We start from the raw sequence: 16735 nt of genomic DNA, 5'->3' as shown, positions 1-16735 counted from the left end.
GTTCTTCTCCCTATTTTGATTGAATCTGACAAATAAAGTACTCTTGCCTGTGATGCTTTCTGGATGTCTTTTGTTTCATGAGACATGTGAGTTTGGGCACCTTGTTTAGGGGCAGAGATAAAGCCAGAGTGGGACCTGAGCTTTACCTTGTTGATCAGAGAGGAACAAGGGACACTGAGGTCAGTTTCCCCTGTGGGATGGTGAGGATATGTCTGATCTCCCAAACAACAGAATTTCTGTTAGAGCCTACTAAAAGCAAAAAGCTGATGTAGTTCAGGCTTTGCGGGAGTTATTGTAAGAGACAGGTTTCCCAGGTGGCTCAGTGGTAAAGAATCCACCTGCCTGTTCAGGAGACTGGGTCAGGAAAATCCCCTGGAGGAGGAAATGGCAACCAGTATTCTTGGCACTCCAGTATTCTTCCCGGGAAAATTCCATAGACAGAGGAGCCTGGTGGGCTACCGACCTCGTGTCACAGATTGGACATGACTGAAGCGACCAAGCCTGTGTGCATGGACAGTAAGAGACAGGTTTCTTAGTATCTTGTTTTGTGGGACCAAGAAAGGAGCCATGTGTCTGAACCATTTGCTGAGCCACGTGGGGCCCTGCTGGGCAGATGTGTGTGTGTGCACGCTATATGCACAGGCACACAGACCCAGGCAGCAGTGCTGGTGCCCGGGGCATTGGGATGAGAGGGTTAACAGGGAAGGACTCAGTTGAGTCCATGATTCCCTCAAGAGACCCAGGTGTCCGGGGTGCCCCCTCCCAGTTCTGGGTCTGGGGCCAGTTGCAGTTCTTGGTTGTCACGTGGTTTCCCGGCTTATCTGGGCCAGGGGAGGAGCAAGGCTCTGAGTCAAAACTCTGCTCCAAGCCCTGGGTTAACCAGAAAGGAGCAGGCGGGTCTGAACTCCTCAGGTCCTCCAGCCATGAGGCTCCTCTGGGGGCTGATCTGGGCATCTTGCTTCTTCGCCTTGTCTCTGCAGAAGCCCAGGTCCTGGAGGCAGGATACGGAGAGCTTGAACAGGGCCAGGGCTGGTGAGGGGAGAGTGGGCTCAGAGGGTCTTGATTTGGGGGGAAGGCTGGAGGCTGGCTGTTGACTCGCACCTGTTCTTCCCAGGTTGCTCCTGTTTTCTCCTTCTGTGGTTCGCATAGGGGTCCCCCTGTCTGTGGCCGTGAAACTCCAGGATGCTCCTTCAGGACAGGTGGTGAGAGGATCTGTGTTCCTGAGGAACCCATCCCATGTTAATGAGCTCTGCTCCCCGAAGGTGGATTTCAGCCTCAGCTCAGACAGAGACTTCATACTCCTCAACGTCCCGGTACAGGCCTACTCCCTCCCGGTGCCACCCAGCGCCCCACCTCCTGTTCTCCTCTGTCTTCTTGGAAACATCTTTGTCTTCTCATCCCCCTGCTCCCTTCCTCCCCTCCCAGCCCTGTGTTTCTCTGTGTGTCAGTCTGTCTTTTCCCTTCTGCTCTCTCACCCACTCCCTCTCCCTCTCTTCCAGATCCCCCAGGAACAGGCCAGGGTCTGTCGCCTCCATCTGCTCCGCAGAGCCCCCGAGGTGCAGCTGATGGTGCAGTCCTCATGGCTAAGGGACTCTCTGTCCAAACAGACAGACATGCAGGGTGTCAACCTGTTGTTCTCCTCTCGCCGGGGGCACCTCTTTCTGCAGACGGACCAGCCCGTTTATAACCCTGGCCAGCAGGGTGAGTTGGCGCCAGGGCCTCCACCTTTCATGCCTTCCCAGCCACTTGAGTGAGATAACCTGAAGCCCCTCACAGGAAGGCTGCTTTGCAAACATTTGTTCTCCTTCCCTTCACTTTCTGGGAGGGGGTCCAGGGTCCACGGCCCACCCTCCCATGGCTCCTGCTCACCTCCTCATCCTCCATTTCCAGTTCGCTACCGAGTCTTTGCTCTGGATCAGAAGATGCGCCCGGCCACTGACATCCTCACGGTCACGGTGGAGGTGAGCCCCCGACCTCTGACCTTCCTAAGGGGCCAGGGTTGCTGAACTGGCCTGTGGCTGTGACCACTTTACTCCCATTGCAGAACTCTCAAGGCTTCCGCGTGCGGAAAAGGGAAGTGTTTGCTCCCTCCTCCATCTTCCAGGACAACTTTTTGATCCCAGACATCTCAGCGTGAGCATCTCTCCCTCAGACTGCTCCCTCCGACAATTCTCTAATTCCCACTTCCCCCAGCTGGCCAACTACAGCACATGGTCCAGTCCTGAGCTCCCTCAGCCCCTGGATCACCCCATAGTCTCTGGGTCACTGGCTGTCAGTGGGCCTCTTGCATGAATGGGTTTGAGTCTCTCCCTTGTCCGTCCTCAGGCCAGGAACATGGAAAATCTCAGCCCGATTCTCAGACAGCCTGGATTCTAATAGCAGCACCCAGTTTGAGGTGAAGAAATATGGTGAGAGCTAGAGATGGGAGGGACAAGTGCTCCTTGTCTGCAAGGAGGAAGGGGTGGAGCAGAGGTGGGGGGTGCAGGGCCAGGGAAGAGAGACGCGGCTGCCACAACCCCAAGGGGAGGATAATATTTTAAAGGTCCTTTCACTAGACTTTGATCTGCCCTCCCTTTGCCTTGGGTCAGTTCTCCCCAACTTTGAGGTGAAGATCATTCCTGAAAACCCCTACATCCTGACAACACCTGGCTTTCTTAGTGACATCCAAGTGATCATCCAGGCCAGGTAACTCCCCCTCGCACATGGTCCCTCACACTGGGCCTGATCCCAGGATGCCCCATGCAGCATGAATGTGCTGTGGAACCCCACTTCCCTCCCTTGCCCCAGCCCTCAGCCCCTCGTCTGAATCTCTCCTCGGTGGCAGGTACATCTACGGGAAGCCAGTGCAGGGGGTGGCATACGTGCGCTTTGGGCTCCTGGGTGAGGACGGTGAAAAGACTTTCCTGCGGGGCCTGGAGAGTCAGACCAAGGTAGGAAGGAGGGTTGAGGTGCGTGAGGTGGGTGAGGAGAGTGAGGCGGCGTGAGGAGGTGAGGTGGGAGACTCGAGTCTCATTCTCTGTCCTGTCTTCTTTGCCCCAGCTGGTGGATGGCCAGTGCCAAATTTCCCTGCAAAAGGCTGAGTTTCAGGGTGTGCTGGAGAAGCTTAATATTAGCACTGATGACCTCCCAGGGCTGCGCCTGTATGTTGCAGCAGCCGTTATTGAGTCTCCAGGTGAGTAGCTTCCCCTGATTATAACCCTGGACCCTCACCGCTGACCTCCGAGCTGACCCTCTGTTTCTAGCACCAACGCCACCCTGCTTCCCCTCGACTGGGACACAAAGTCAGGAAAGACCCAGAAGACTCTCTCTACAACTGCATTTCTGAGCTGTTTCTGGGAAAGGTGACCTTCCTACTGTCTCAATATATTTTATTCCACTCATCCATCCACGCATCCCTCCATCTATATCTCTGTCCAAAACACATCCTTCCATCCATCCATCAATCCATCCATCTATGTATCCATCATCCATAAGTCTATCAGCAGAGCTGTGTTATACACCATCTGTGTGCTGTTTCCTGTGTTGTCCTCAGGAAACATAGAGATGAGTAGGAGGCAGCTTGACCCTGAAAAGTTCAGCCTTGGTGGAGGGAAACACTAGAGTGCCCCTTCCCTGCCCCCAGCCCTCCTTTTCCTCTCTTCCCAGGTTTCTGTGTCCACCTCTCTCCACTCTGTATCTTGCAGGAGGAGAGATGGAGGAGGCAGAGCTCACGTCCTGGCGTTTCGTGTTATCTCCCTTCTCCCTGGATCTAAGCAAAACCAAGCAGCAGCTTATACCTGGGGTCCCCTTCCTGCTGCAGGTTTCTTCTGGAAGGGGGAGGATGAGCAGTGGGCGCCGGAGGTGGTGGGCAGGACGGGGCCGCGTCTCACTGACTGCACTCTTCCCTCTGCCCCTCCCTCATCTCCCTAGGCCCTGGTCCGTGACATGTCAGGCTCCCCAGCCTCTGGCATTCCCGTCAAAGTGTCTGCCAAGTTGTTTTCTGGATCGACTTCTAAAAACCGGGACTTTGAACAGAACACAGATGGGAGCGGCCAAGTCATCGTCTCCATTGGTGTTCCTCGGACCATCTCAGAAGTGCAGCTCTCAGTAGGACCCCACCCTCATGGGAATGAGGGGGCTAGGAGAGAAGGTTCCCAGGCTGGTAGGTAGAGGGGGGGAAGCTGGGTGCCTGTGCCCTTTCCATTGACCCTGCGACCTCTGCCCTCTCTCCAGGTGTCTGCAGGCTCCCCCTACCCTGCGGTAGGCAGTCTCACTGTGAAAGCACCCCTGTCCAGAAGCTCTGGGTTTTTGTCCATTGAGTGGCAGAATCCGCGACCTCTTAAAGTCGGAGAGACCCTTAACCTAAACCTGCGAGCCGTGGGCATCAGTGGGAGCTTCTCCTACTTCTACTACATGGTGCGCATGAGGGGCCACAGGGGGGACAGGGTGGGAGGGTCTCAAGAGGAAGGAGCCCTCAGGGTGGGTGGCAGCCTCAGGGCATGGGATGGGCAGTGAGGAGCACCCTGCTGTCCTCCAGATCGTGTCCCGGGGCCAGATCGTGTCTGTACATCGAGAGCCCAGGAGCCACTTGACCTCCATCTCCGTGTTTGTGGACCATCACCTGGTGCCCTCCTTCCACCTCGTGGCCTTCTACTATCACGGGGGTGTCCCGGTGGCCAACTCCCTGCGAGTGGACGTCCAGGCTGGAGGCTGTGAGGGGAAGGTAACTGGCATCGGAAGAGATGGGGTGTGTGTGTGTGCTGGGAGGATTAAGAGAGAAGACTGCATGACTGCAAATGGGGTGATTTAGTTTGGGGTGCACTGAGGATGCACAAGACTGAACGAGTTCTCCCCACCCCGACTGCCCCCCACCTGCCACCTCTGCCAGCTGGAGCTGAACGTGGACAGTTCCAAGGCGTATCGTCCTGGGGACACTGTGAAACTCAACCTGAAAACAGAGTCTCGAGCCCTGGTGGCCCTGGGAGCTGTGGACACGGCTCTGTATGCTGTGGGTGGCAAGTCCCACAAACCCCTCGACATGGTCAAGGTTGGTCAGGTCCTCTCTCTGATCCTCCCTTCCCTCCCAGGCTCAACCTCCTGCTGCCCGACCCCAGGCCAGCCACTAGAACTCACTTATCTGGACTGCTGCCACTCCTCCCTTGAGCCTTGGCCTCGGTTGCTTCTGTTTCCGCTCTCTGTGTCTCTCTCGTACTTGTGTGGACCCTGCCCTCTCACCTACAGCTGAGTATGCGATCGTGGCCACAGCCACTCTTGTCTCTGCAGCATCTCTGCCTTTTCTGGCCAGGTCTTCGAAGCTATGAACAGCTATGACCTTGGCTGTGGTCCCGGCGGTGGAGACACTGCCCCTCAAGTGTTCAAAGCAGCTGGTCTGGCCTTTTCTGATGGAGACCATCGGACTGAAATCAGAAAGAGTGAGGACAGAGGAGGAAGGGGAGTGGGTGGTGGGAGGATAAGGAGGAAGGAGGGGCCTGAAGGGGAAAGACAGGAAGGGGAGGGGTGGGAAGGGCTGGGCTGGGAGGGGAGACTCAGAGGGGAGGGGGAGGCCCTGCACCCTCCTGCTGACTGCAGTCCTGCTCTCTACCAGGTCTGAGCTGTCCCAAGGAGTCAAAGTCTAGGAAAAAGAGAAATGTGAACTTCCAAAAGGCGATTCATGAGAAACGTGAGTTGAGGGTGCCCATGTAATTCTCTAGGGCTTCCCTGGTGGCTCAGATGGTAAAGAATCTGCCTGCAATGCACGAGACCCGGGTTCAATCTCTGGGTTGGAAAGATCCCCTGAAGACGGGAATAGCTACCGGCTCCATTATTCTTGCCTGGAGAATTCCATGGACAGAGGAGCCTGGTGGGCTACAGTCTATGGGTCTCAGAGTTGGATACACCTGAGCGACTAAGGCATATGCAGTTCTCCACTTGGGCCCAAGGCTCGGGATGCAGGTCTGCCTGTTGGGTCCTCTGCTCCCGATTGAGCCCGTGCATGGCGTCCGGGCTAGTAATCCAGACACCACAGTTCTGGATTGAAAGGGGGCGGGGGGTGGTGCTCTGCTTTGACCACCCTCAAGTTCCTGGTCTCTCGGGGTGAGTCCTGGTGCATCTAGAGGTCGGGCTGGGGATGAGGCGTGCCTCAGGCTCACCCTCACCTGGTCCTGCAGTGGGCCAGTACACTTCCCCCGTCGCCAAGCGCTGCTGCCAGGACGGGCTGACACGGCTGCCCATGACCCGCACCTGTGAGCAGCGGGCGGCCCGGGTGCAGCAGCCGGCCTGCCGCGAGCCCTTCCTGTCCTGCTGCCAGTTTGCCGAGAGCCTGCGCAAGAAGGCCCGGACCAGGGGCCAGGTGGGCCTGGCCCGAGGTGAGGGGCTGGGTGTCCGGGGCAGTGGCCGGGGCCCCTGGAGGGTCAGGACGGCCCCCTCCTCACCACCCTCCACGGTGTGCCCCCGCAGCCATGGAGCTCCTGCAGGAGGAGGACCTGATCGAAGAGGATGACATCCCCGTGCGCAGCTTCTTCCCCGAGAACTGGCTTTGGAAAGTGGAAGAAGTGGACCGCTTCTCCCAGTGAGGGCGCGCGTGGGGCCTGGCCTTGTCTCTGGGCAGTGTCGGGGTCCTGCCCAGCGTGGGACCCAGCTTCTCACCTTTCCCACTGCAGATTGCGACTGCTGCTCCCGGACTCTCTGACCACGTGGGAGATCCACGGCGTGAGCCTGTCCAAAACCACAGGTGCCGTCACCCTGCCTGGGCCCTGGGCCTCCCTTTTCCAGGCTCCCTGGTTGAGGCTCCCTGCTTGGTCCTTAGCTCTTGGTACAGGAAGGAGGGGCAGAGACCTGGAGATGTCTGCATGCTGAGCATGGGGCCTGAAGCCAGAGAGCAGCGGCAGGCAGGGGATGGGTTGGAAGTGGGGGGACCAGGGGCGGGCGTTGCCCCTCACTGCTGGGGTCCCCTGTGTGTGATTCCCCCCAGGCTTCTCATATGTGCCCTTGATCCATCAGGCTTGTGTGTGGCCACCCCGGCCCGACTCCGAGTGTTCCGTGAATTCCACATGCACCTCCGCCTGCCGGTCTCTGTCCGCCGCTTTGAGCAGCTCGAGCTGCGGCCTGTCCTCTACAACTACCTAGATAGCGATCTGACTGTGAGGCCCCTTGGCGGCTGTGCGCACGGTGGTGGCGGGGGACTGGGGCAGGTGAGGGTGGGGAGCCTAACTGGGCTGGGACTCTGGCCCTCCCCGTCTTCCTGCCCCCAGGTGAGCGTCCACGTGTCCCCAGTGGAGGGGCTGTGCCTGGCCGGGGGTGGAGGGCTCGCCCAGCAGGTGCAGGTGCCCGCGGGCTCTGCCCGGCCCGTTGGCTTCTCTGTGGTGCCCATCGCAGCTGCTGCCGTGTCCCTGAAGGTGGTGGCTCGAGGATCCTTTGATTTCCCTGTGGGGGACGCAATATCTAAGATTCTACAAGTCGAGGTGAATGGCACACCCCTGAATCTAGGTCCCCAGCTCCCAGATTCATCCCCTGCTCTGGCCCTCTCCCTGAAACAGCGCTGAGGCCACCCCCCAAACCCAATGCTTTGGTCCATTGCACTTTCCACAATCCTGGCCCCACTGTGTCCCTGAAGTTCCAACTGCAAGTCCTGAGGAGTGTGCGCTGGGCGGGGCAGGCTGTAGCATATGTGATCTCTCACAGCTCTTTTTCTCCTCCACAGAGAGAAGGGGCCCTTCACAGGGAGGAGATGGTCTATGAACTCAACCCCCTGGGTGAGTGACCTCCACTCACAGACAGCAGTGTCCTGGGGTGGGAGGGGACAGAGGGCGTGGGCAGCAGGACAGACCGCTGACTCCCCTCATCTTCCCAGATCCCCGAGGCCGGACCTTGGAAATTCCTGGCAACTCTGATCCCAATATTATCCCTGAAGGAGATTTCAAGAGTTTCGTCAGAGTCACAGGTGGGTGTGTCCTCCAGTCCCTTCCCAGGGGCCTCTCTTGGATTCATGGGAAACCTGGGAATTTCTGTTTGATCCTGAGACTCCATGACCCTCCCACCCTGGCCCCCTGACCTGCTCTCTGACCCTCCATCCTGTCCCTCCCCATAGCCTCGGATCCACTGGAAGCACTGGGCTCTGAGGGGGCCTTGTCACCAGGAGGCCTGGCATCCCTCCTGAGGCTTCCCCAAGGCTGCGGGGAACAAACCATGACCCTGTTGGCTCCAACACTGGCTGCTTCCCGCTACCTGGACATGACGGAGCAGTGGAGCATGCTGCCCCCTGAGACCAAGGACCGCGCCGTGGATCTCATCCAGAAAGGTTCTGAGTGTAGCGACAAGCAGGACTGGGGGCCAGAAGAGGGCAATTAATGGAAGCTGGGCAGCCCGGGTGGTCAGAGCAGGGAAGAGAGATGCGGTCCCCAGTGGAAATATTGAGCGTGGCCTGGCCACAGCAGTGGGGGAGTTGGTGTGACCTCAGCTGCCTCTCCCCTCCAAGGCTACACGCGGATCCAGGAGTTTCGAAAAAGAGATGGTTCCTACGGGGCTTGGTTACATCGGGACAGTAGCACCTGGTGAGTTTGGGGGAGTGTCCTTGGTGTATGGGAGGGGCCACAGCTGGTGGGGGCAGAGCCAGCTATTATGGGAGAGCAAATAGGAACCCCAGTAGTGGTCCAATGTCCCCTGTAGCGTCTAGTGGATATCTCAAGCCATGCCTTCCTCCCTTCTAGGCTCACGGCCTTTGTGCTGAAGATACTGAGTTTGGCCCAGGATCAGGTAGGCGGCTCACCTGAAAAGCTGCAGGAGACAGCCATGTGGCTGCTGTCCCAGCAACGGGATGATGGCTCATTCCATGATCCCTTTCCAGTAATGGATAGGAGCATGCAGGTATGGGGCTGGGAGACTGGGCCAAGGGTACAGGAGGGAAGAGTCACCCTGCCCCTCCCCACTCCCGGTTGATCCCCCTATTCTTCCTACTACAACCAGGGAGGCTTAGTAGGAAGTGATGAGACTGTGGCGCTCACCGCCTTCGTGGTCATCGCCCTTCACCACGGGCTGGCGGTCTTCCCAGAGAAAAATTCTGAGCAGTTGAGGAGAGTGGTAAGGCAGCTATGTGTCTGCTCTTTGCTGATGCCCTTTCCCGTCAGGAGCCCAGTCCACAGACCTCTCCCCCACACACACTTTCTTCCAGGAAAATTCCATCTCAAGAGCAAACACCTTCTTGGGGGCGAAAGCAACCTCTGGGCTCCTGGGTGCCCACGCCTCCGCCATCACGGCCTACGCCCTGTCGCTGACCGAGGCCCCTGAGGACCTGCGGAGAGCTGCCCACAACAACCTGATGGCCATGGCCAAGGACATCGGTGGTGAGGGGGTCCTGGCAGTGGTCCTGAGGCTTGGGAGAGCTTGAGATCCCTGAGCATGTCCAAAGGGAGAAACAGAATGAATGGAGGCCCTCGGAGGGAATCAGAGCATAAGCGGGGGTGATTGGGAAATCAGGAGAGACTAAAGGGGGGGCGTCAAAGGGCCAGACATCTAAGATCCTCCCCTGTTCACCTGTGGGTCTCCTTTCACTCCAGATAAGCTGTACTGGGGCTCAGTCACCACTTCTCCAAGCAACGTCCTGTCACCCACTCTGGCTCCACACAGCCCAGCAGACCCCATTCCCCAGGCTCCGGCCCTGTGGATTGAAACCACGGCCTACGGCCTGCTACACCTGCTGCTATGGGAGGGCAAGGCTGAGTTGGCCGACCAGGCTGCATCCTGGCTGACCCGCCAGGGCAGCTTCCAAGGGGGATTCCGCAGCACCCAGGTAGGGGCTGTCCTGGGGTTCTAGGGTGGCTGGTCCTGAGCCCAAGTACCTGAGTCCCGGCCCATTTGCCCCAGGACACTGTTGTGGCTCTGGACGCCCTGTCTGCGTACTGGATTGCGTCCCACACCACCGAGGAGAAGGGGCTCAACGTGACCCTGAGCTCCTTGGGCCGCAGTGGGCTCAAGTCCCACGTGTTGCAGCTGACCAACCACCAAGTCCACAGGCTGGAGGAGGAGCTGCAGGTGAACCGTGCCCTCACCTGGGTGACCGGGACACCTGGGCCTCCCTCGGCCAGGCCAGAAGCCATCCCCTCTTCCTCACCCCTGCTGAATCCCTATGGCCCCTCTTTCTGATAACTGTGGGAAGACTTACTGGCTCTGTGAGCTGTAGCAAGTCACACAACCTCTGAGATTCATTGATCTGATGTAAAAATGATCCATGCAGAATCTACAGAGGGTTTAGGAGATGGTGGAGAGAGAATGCAGGTGAAGGTAGAAAGTGTTGAAAAGAGAGGTGGGGAGAGGAGGTGGAGTTATTTTGGTGGAGGAGGTAAGTTGAAGCAACAGTGTGCCCTTCTGACATCTCTTTCCCTTTTGTGCTTGTGAAAGTTTTCCCTGGGAAGCAAGATTAACGTGGAGGTGAGAGGAAACAGCAAAGGAACCTTGAAGGTGAGAGCTAGTGGCACTGGGCAGGCAGGCCCATCAGGGTGAAGCCGGGGTGTTGAGTGGGAGACCTGCAGGCAGAGCTCATGGTCTGGGAAGGAGGAAGAGGCCCCTGGGTTGCCGTTCCCTGTGACTGTCCTGGGCAGGTGCCCCTCACTCTGCTCTCCACTCTTTCTAGGCACCTGTGGTCCCCTTCAGCCCTCAGTGCTGATGCTCAAACACTTGGCCCCTCAAGCCAAGCGTCTCCCCTGAGCTCTGAGCATCTCTGACGTGGTTGAGCCCCAAACCTTCTCTTCCTCCTGTGTCTCTTGTCTGGCTGACAGAGTCCATCCCTGCAGGAGCACAGCTGCCACTCCTGGGGCCATCTTAGCGGCCCCCACCATACTAAGCCTTGCCTTATGACCCGGGAGACTTCTCTGTCTTCATCCCAGCTCTGTCCACCTCCCCAGTAACTCCTCCTCTGCTTTCTCTCCAGCCGTGCCCAAATCCAGTGTAACTCCTCCTCTGCTTTCTCCCCAGCCCCGCCCACCTCCCCAGTAACTCCTCCTCTGCGTTCTCTTCAGCCCAGCCCACCTCAGTAACTCCTCATGTTCTTTCCCCCGACTCCCACTGACCTCCCCAGTAACTCCTCTGCTTTCTCTCCAGCCGTGCCCAAATCCAGTGTAACTCCTCCTCTGCTTTCTCTCCAGTCGCACCCGCCTCCCCAGTAACTCCGCGTGTGCTTACTCCCCAGCCCCGCCCACCTCCCCAGTACCTCCGCCTCTGTTTTCGCCTCAGCCCCGCCCACCTCCCTAGTGGGACAGATCCTCCCATGTACACACATATCTTAGCTTTGAATGACCTCCAGGATCTTCTTGTCCCACATGACAAACTCATTTTCCTCTTTCAAGCCTAGGCCAGGAGCATTTCCTGAACTTTCCATTAAAGCCTCTCTGGTGCTTCTGTACAATGCTTGCCCCCGTGCCAGGACCCTGCACCCCCTACTCACCCAACACCTGAGTCCATTTGTATTTCTGGACAGGTCCAGGGGCAGGATGGGAAAGGGCAGAAGGCCTCAAAGCTCTTAGCCCAGGAGCTAAGGGATCCAGAGCCCTTCCATGTGGCTCTGCAGAGAGGTCTGTGGCCCTAAGTGTCCGCATGTCCTCTTCCCAACCCCTGATGAACCAGGTCCTTCGCAGCTACAACGTCATGGACATGACGAACACGACCTGCCAGGATCTTCAGATTGAAGTGACGGTCATGGGCCACGTCGAGTACACGAGTGAGTGTTGGGGTCACAGGCTGTGGGTCTCTGAGGGGTGGTGCCAGGGCTGAGCCACAGTGCTGTCCCCTCGCAGTGGAGGCGGAGGAGGACTACCAGGACTACGAGTATGAGGACTTGCTAGCCGGGGATGACCCCGAGGCCCACTCCCGGCCCGTGACACCCCTGCAGCTATTTGACGGTCGGAGGAACCGCCGGAGGAGGGAGGCCCCCAAGGCAGCTGAGGAGCGGGAATCCAGGGTGCAGTACACTGTGTGCATCTGGTGAGCCCTGGGGTGGCCCTGGGCGTGTGGGTGCTGCCGGGCTGGGAGAGGGAGGCAGGGCCGAGGTTGGGGCTGGGTGTCTGCAGCCTGGCACCAGGTGGGGGGCGACCCAGACAACAGGCACATGTCTCCACAGGCGGACTGGCAAGGTGGGGCTGTCAGGCATGGCCATTGCGGACATCACCCTCCTGAGTGGATTCCACGCCCTGCGGGCTGACCTGGAGAAGGTGTGACCAGCCACCCAGAGGGGCCGCCTGTGCCCCAGGAGCCCTGCCCCATCCCCGCAGCAGCCCCAGCTGCTGAGCCCTGTCACGTGCAGGCGGCCGGGGGCTTTCTCCTTGTGACTCCCGGCTCCCGTTCCCCACAGCTGACCTCCCTCTCCGACCGTTACGTGAGCCACTTTGAGACCGAGGGTCCCCACATCCTGCTGTACTTCGACTCGGTGAGCAAGGAGGGTGACAGAGGGGCGCACAGCTGGCACTGGGTTTCCTGAGCTCGTGTTAGGAGGATTCCCAGGAGGCAGGTGTATCAGCAGCTACTGCTCTGGGAGAGACCTTGTGGAGTGAGCAGGAAGGCAGGACAGGAGGGGGTCGGAGCCTTGGCCAGGGAGGTTCCCCGCTGCCTGCAGGGAGGCGGGGCTGAGCCCCTTCGGTGGCTTTGGGCCCAGTGCCAGTCAGCCGGGGAGGGCTTGAGAGAGCGCCTTTCTTAAATTTGAATTTATTCCTCGTGAGGGACGGCTTTTTGTTGTTGAATTTCCCGTTTTGATATTCAAGTGTGTTTTGTTTTTGTTTTTATAATGATGGTGGACCCAGAAGAGTTGTTGTTTTTCTTTCCCATGGCCAAATTTGACTAACACACAGTTATCAACTCTCTGATGGCCCTCCAAAATTTTTTTGAATATTTATTGTAACCTTTGGAGAGAAATGTGAAAAAGGCGTGTTAATACTGTGATACCATTCGCCATGTGTCTGTGGGTCGGGGAGGCCCTCCCTGCCCAGTGTGTGCAGAGGGGACAGACCCTGTTGGCTAGAGAAGCCAGGCAGAGGAGTCTGGTTGAAGAAAATGAGGAAGATGTCAAGTCAGGGAGCTCACCGTGCAGCTTAGGAAGGAAACTCGTGTGCGATACCAGGCTGGACTGGAGCAGCGTGGCCATGAGGAGAGGGATCAGGGCCTACACGAGTGGCGGGTCAGAGAGGACGGCAGAGGGCTAGCACTTGGTGGTACCTAGGAGACAAGTGAGGCCTTAGTTGTATCAGTGAAGCTATGGAGGGGGTGAGTGGGTTTGGAGGGCAGGCAGTGGGAATTGGGAGAGTTTAATACATCTTGTAAAAATCCCAATACAAGAAGCAGGCTGAACATTTGGTTCAGGAGCCACGCGCCTGCAGTTTGGGGAGCGGTGAGACTGCCCCAGGAGAGCACAGAGAAGGGGAAGGGCCTGCACTGGGGCCTGTGCCTCCGTGAGGGACCAGCAGGAAGGTGAGAAATGACCAGGTCAGAATCAGGGGTGGTCTGGAAGCTAGCCCTGAGGGTAGGGAGAGGTTTGTGAAGATGTGTCCATGAAGTGAGCCTCTGTGAAGCCGCTCAGGGCCCCGGAGATGGGTGAGGTCACCATGTGGGCAGTGAAGTCAGCAGAGACCTTGGGGAGCAGTTTTTAGAAATCCCGAGGCTGGAAGGTAACAAATGGTGAAGGACACGGAAGATAAGATCGACCGGAACCAAACAGGCAAGCAAATCCATCATAGCGGTCTGCAGGGCCCAGAGGTGGGTCCCTGACTTCCCTCCACCCATCGCCCCCCATGGCAGGTCCCCACCTCCCGGGAGTGTGTGGGCTTTGGAGCTGTGCAGGAGGTGCCCGTGGGGCTGGTACAGCCGGCCAGTGCCATCCTGTATGACTACTACAACCCTGGTGAGACGTCGGGGACTCTCGGGAGGGTGGGGATAGGTGGCAGTGAGGGTGGTAAGGGAGTCCTGTGGGTCCATGGGACTGGGGAGGCAAGGAGAGGCGAGTGCCCTAATGAACGCCCCTCTCTGCTTTTCTCTAGAGCACAAGTGTTCTGTGTTTTATGGGGCACCACGTAAGAGCAAACTCTTGTCCACGTTGTGCTCTGCGGATGTCTGCCAGTGTGCTGAGGGTGAGACACTGGGCCGGGGATCAGGGGTGGGAAGGCGGCGTGGCTGGGGCCTACACGGTCTCACCTGGGCCCCTGACTTCAGGGAAGTGCCCTCGACAGCGCCGGGCCCTGGAGCGTGGGCAGCAGGACTTGGAGGGTTACCGGATGAAATTCGCCTGCTACTCTCCCCGAGTGGACTATGGTCAGTCTTCCCGCCCGGGCCCTGGCCCTGGCCCTGGCCCTGGCCCTGACCCCCCCTCAAGGTCTCTTAGATTTGGCCTGCGCCTCTCAGGCCCATGGGCAGCCTTGTCACTCTGCACTGACCTCCCATCCTCTTAGCCTCGGGATAACTAACCTTCCCTCCCTTCTCCTAAACCCCCCACAGGCTTCCAGGTTAAGGTTCTCCGAGAAGACAGCAGGGCTGCTTTCCGCCTCTTTGAGACCCGTATCACCCAAGTCCTGCATTTCAGTAAGAGGAGGACAATAAGTGGGCAGGGCCGGGGGGCATACTGGGGAGCTGAGGTCTGGCTTTGGGGCCTTGGTGCCTGGAGGAGTGAAAATGCAGCCAGTCCGAGCTCAAAGCCCCTCAGCCTCTTAGAAGCCCTGGGCTTGTCCACAGACAGGAATGCAGTCCCACCTGCCCGCTGGGAGTGGTGAGGGTCAAATGGAGGCTCAGCGCAAAGCCCCCCGGCCCCCTGCTGTCCCACCCCTCCTCTTCCCCTCGAATGACTCTGTGGACCTTCACCCCTCAGCCAAGGATGCCAGGGCCACCGCTGATCAGACCAGAAACTTCCTGGTCCGAGCCTCTTGCCGCCTTCAGTTGGAACCTGGGAAAGAATATCTGATCATGGGTCTGGATGGGGCCACTTACGACCTCAAGGGAGAGTGAGTTCTTGGGACCCCTCAGTCTTCTTCTCTGCCCACGCCTCTCAAGGGAAACTGTCCCCTGTGCCCTCAGAAGCCAGGTGCCTCAGGGTCTGCCTCTGACCCTCCGCTGACCTCTGCTCACTGCCCCTTTGCCTGCAGCCCCCAGTACTTGCTGGACTCGAACAGCTGGATTGAGGAGATGCCCTCTGAGCGCATGTGCCAGAGCACCCGCCATCGGACACCCTGTGCCCAGCTCAACAGCTTCCTCCAGGAGTATGGCACACAGGGCTGCCAGGTGTGAGGGTGCTCTCCCAGCTTCCCCAGGACGAGCCAGAGCTGCGAAAGATGGTGCCTGGACTCCTGCTGTGCCGGGTACCCTGAACAGAGCCCTAGGCAAAACCAGGGACTCAATAAAAGCCTTTGGTGGCAAAGTGTCTGTGTGTGTCTCCAGGACAGAGACCAGTATCCCCACCACCTGCTCCAGGTTCTAGGGGGCCTAGGTCAGGGTTGGCTTCATCTAAGGCTCCCAGAGCCTGGGTGATCCTTGCAGTGTCCAGCTCTGCCTGAATCCCCTCCTCCCCAAGACAACCCCTTGGGAGCTTGGTGCCACATAGTGACCATGGTGGGCAGCTGACCCTGCGCTCTGAGGATCCCGTGTCCACACTAAAACCTCCCTTTTACTCTACCTGCAGGGCACTCCCTGTGCCTGGCAGCCTGTCACCGGGGCCTCAGGCTGGGGGCTGCACACCAGGCACCTCAGCCTTCTGCTTCGTGAGCAGCTCCCCAGCCACGTGTCCCCCACTGTGGTCATGCATGCGGCACTTCTGGGATCTTGCTTCTAACTGAGACCTGCTCTTGTGAAAGCCCATTTGACACTGGATCCCTTTATCAGCAGTATTACGTAACTTTCCCAGAAATGTGCAATCATCAGGTCCGATGATGTCTTCATCCAGATACTGATTTCAAACAGACCAAAAGGCCGACTTTGGTGTTTCTTAATACTCTGAGGGAACCGCTGTTCTCCGGGGTCAACCCTCCCCACATGCCTGCCTAGCTCTCCCCCATTATGGCAGCACCTCTTGGGTCTTCAGGGCTAACCTAGAAATTCATCTAGAGGAATGTGCCAAGGTCATTTTTGAGGGAAACTGAGCTAACTCAGCAGCCTGCCATTCAGTCATTCAACAGGAATTGTGGAGCTCTCACTCCAGGCCATGCCCTGCTCCAGGTCCCCATCTTCTGTGAATGGTGTGAGATCAGGGAGCTGCATGGTTCTGTGGGGCCTCTGACCAGTCTGGGTGCATGTGAGAAGTGGGCTGGGGAGATGACCTGTAAGTTGGACTCGGCAGGCTGAAAAGTCAAGCAAAGGGAGTAGGAGTAGATGAGGGTATTTGAGGCAGAAGAAAGAACATAAAAGGCCCCAAGGCTGGAGGCAGGACAGCACTTTTGGGGGCATCGCATATCATTTATCTTGTTTGGAATTAGGATTTGGAGGTGGTATGGAAGAGACGGAGTTGGCAAGGTACACGGTGTCCGTTATGAAGCGGTGTTCACAAGCAGGTCAGCAGTCCAGGTCACTCTCCATTCGAACAGAGTCCCCTCCCATTCCATGAAACTCTGAGTAGTTCTGACCTGGGAATTCCCTGGTGGCCCAGTGACTATGACTTTGCGCTACCAGTGCAAGGGGTCCAGGTTTGATCTAATTCCTACATGCCACAAATAAGAGCCTCAGCTGAAAAAAAAAAAAAATCCCTCATGCTGCACCTGCAGATCTAAGATTCCCAATGCTGCAACTAAGATCATGCGTAACC

General features: G+C 57.9%; 1 protein-coding gene across 2 annotated transcripts; it reads left to right on the top strand.

Moving 5' to 3' along the window:
* The first annotated feature begins 706 nt into the window (after positions 1-706).
* On the top strand, positions 707-15358 carry LOC107131209 (complement C4). 2 transcript variants are annotated; one of them, XM_024983948.1, is made up of 41 exons: positions 707-1032; positions 1115-1313; positions 1500-1701; positions 1891-1961; positions 2045-2133; positions 2326-2408; positions 2589-2685; positions 2825-2930; positions 3040-3172; positions 3684-3799; positions 3910-4086; positions 4213-4395; positions 4517-4702; positions 4868-5026; positions 5285-5411; positions 5585-5659; positions 6147-6344; positions 6436-6547; positions 6639-6709; positions 6979-7118; positions 7230-7439; positions 7679-7730; positions 7829-7918; positions 8066-8275; positions 8453-8528; positions 8685-8841; positions 8941-9054; positions 9146-9317; positions 9531-9763; positions 9838-10005; positions 10372-10431; positions 11593-11686; positions 11763-11949; positions 12086-12176; positions 12317-12391; positions 13753-13855; positions 13992-14081; positions 14164-14262; positions 14446-14529; positions 14813-14945; positions 15087-15358. In XM_024983948.1, exons 1-41 carry the CDS (start codon positions 722-724, stop codon positions 15226-15228), a joined length of 5475 nt encoding a protein of 1824 aa, XP_024839716.1. In that variant the 5' UTR covers positions 707-721; the 3' UTR covers positions 15229-15358. The 2 variants fall into 2 exon arrangements, with proteins under 2 accessions (XP_024839716.1, XP_024839717.1); XM_024983949.2 differs by having other exon boundaries at positions 882-988.
* Positions 15359-16735: the final 1377 nt, after the last annotated feature.

This window comes from Bos taurus, chromosome 23, assembly GCF_002263795.3.
Source record: "Bos taurus isolate L1 Dominette 01449 registration number 42190680 breed Hereford chromosome 23, ARS-UCD2.0, whole genome shotgun sequence".
NCBI classification, from domain to species: Eukaryota; Metazoa; Chordata; class Mammalia; order Artiodactyla; family Bovidae; genus Bos; species Bos taurus.
Note: the sequence above shows the minus strand (reverse complement) of the source record. Positions and strands in the feature narration are given on the sequence as shown.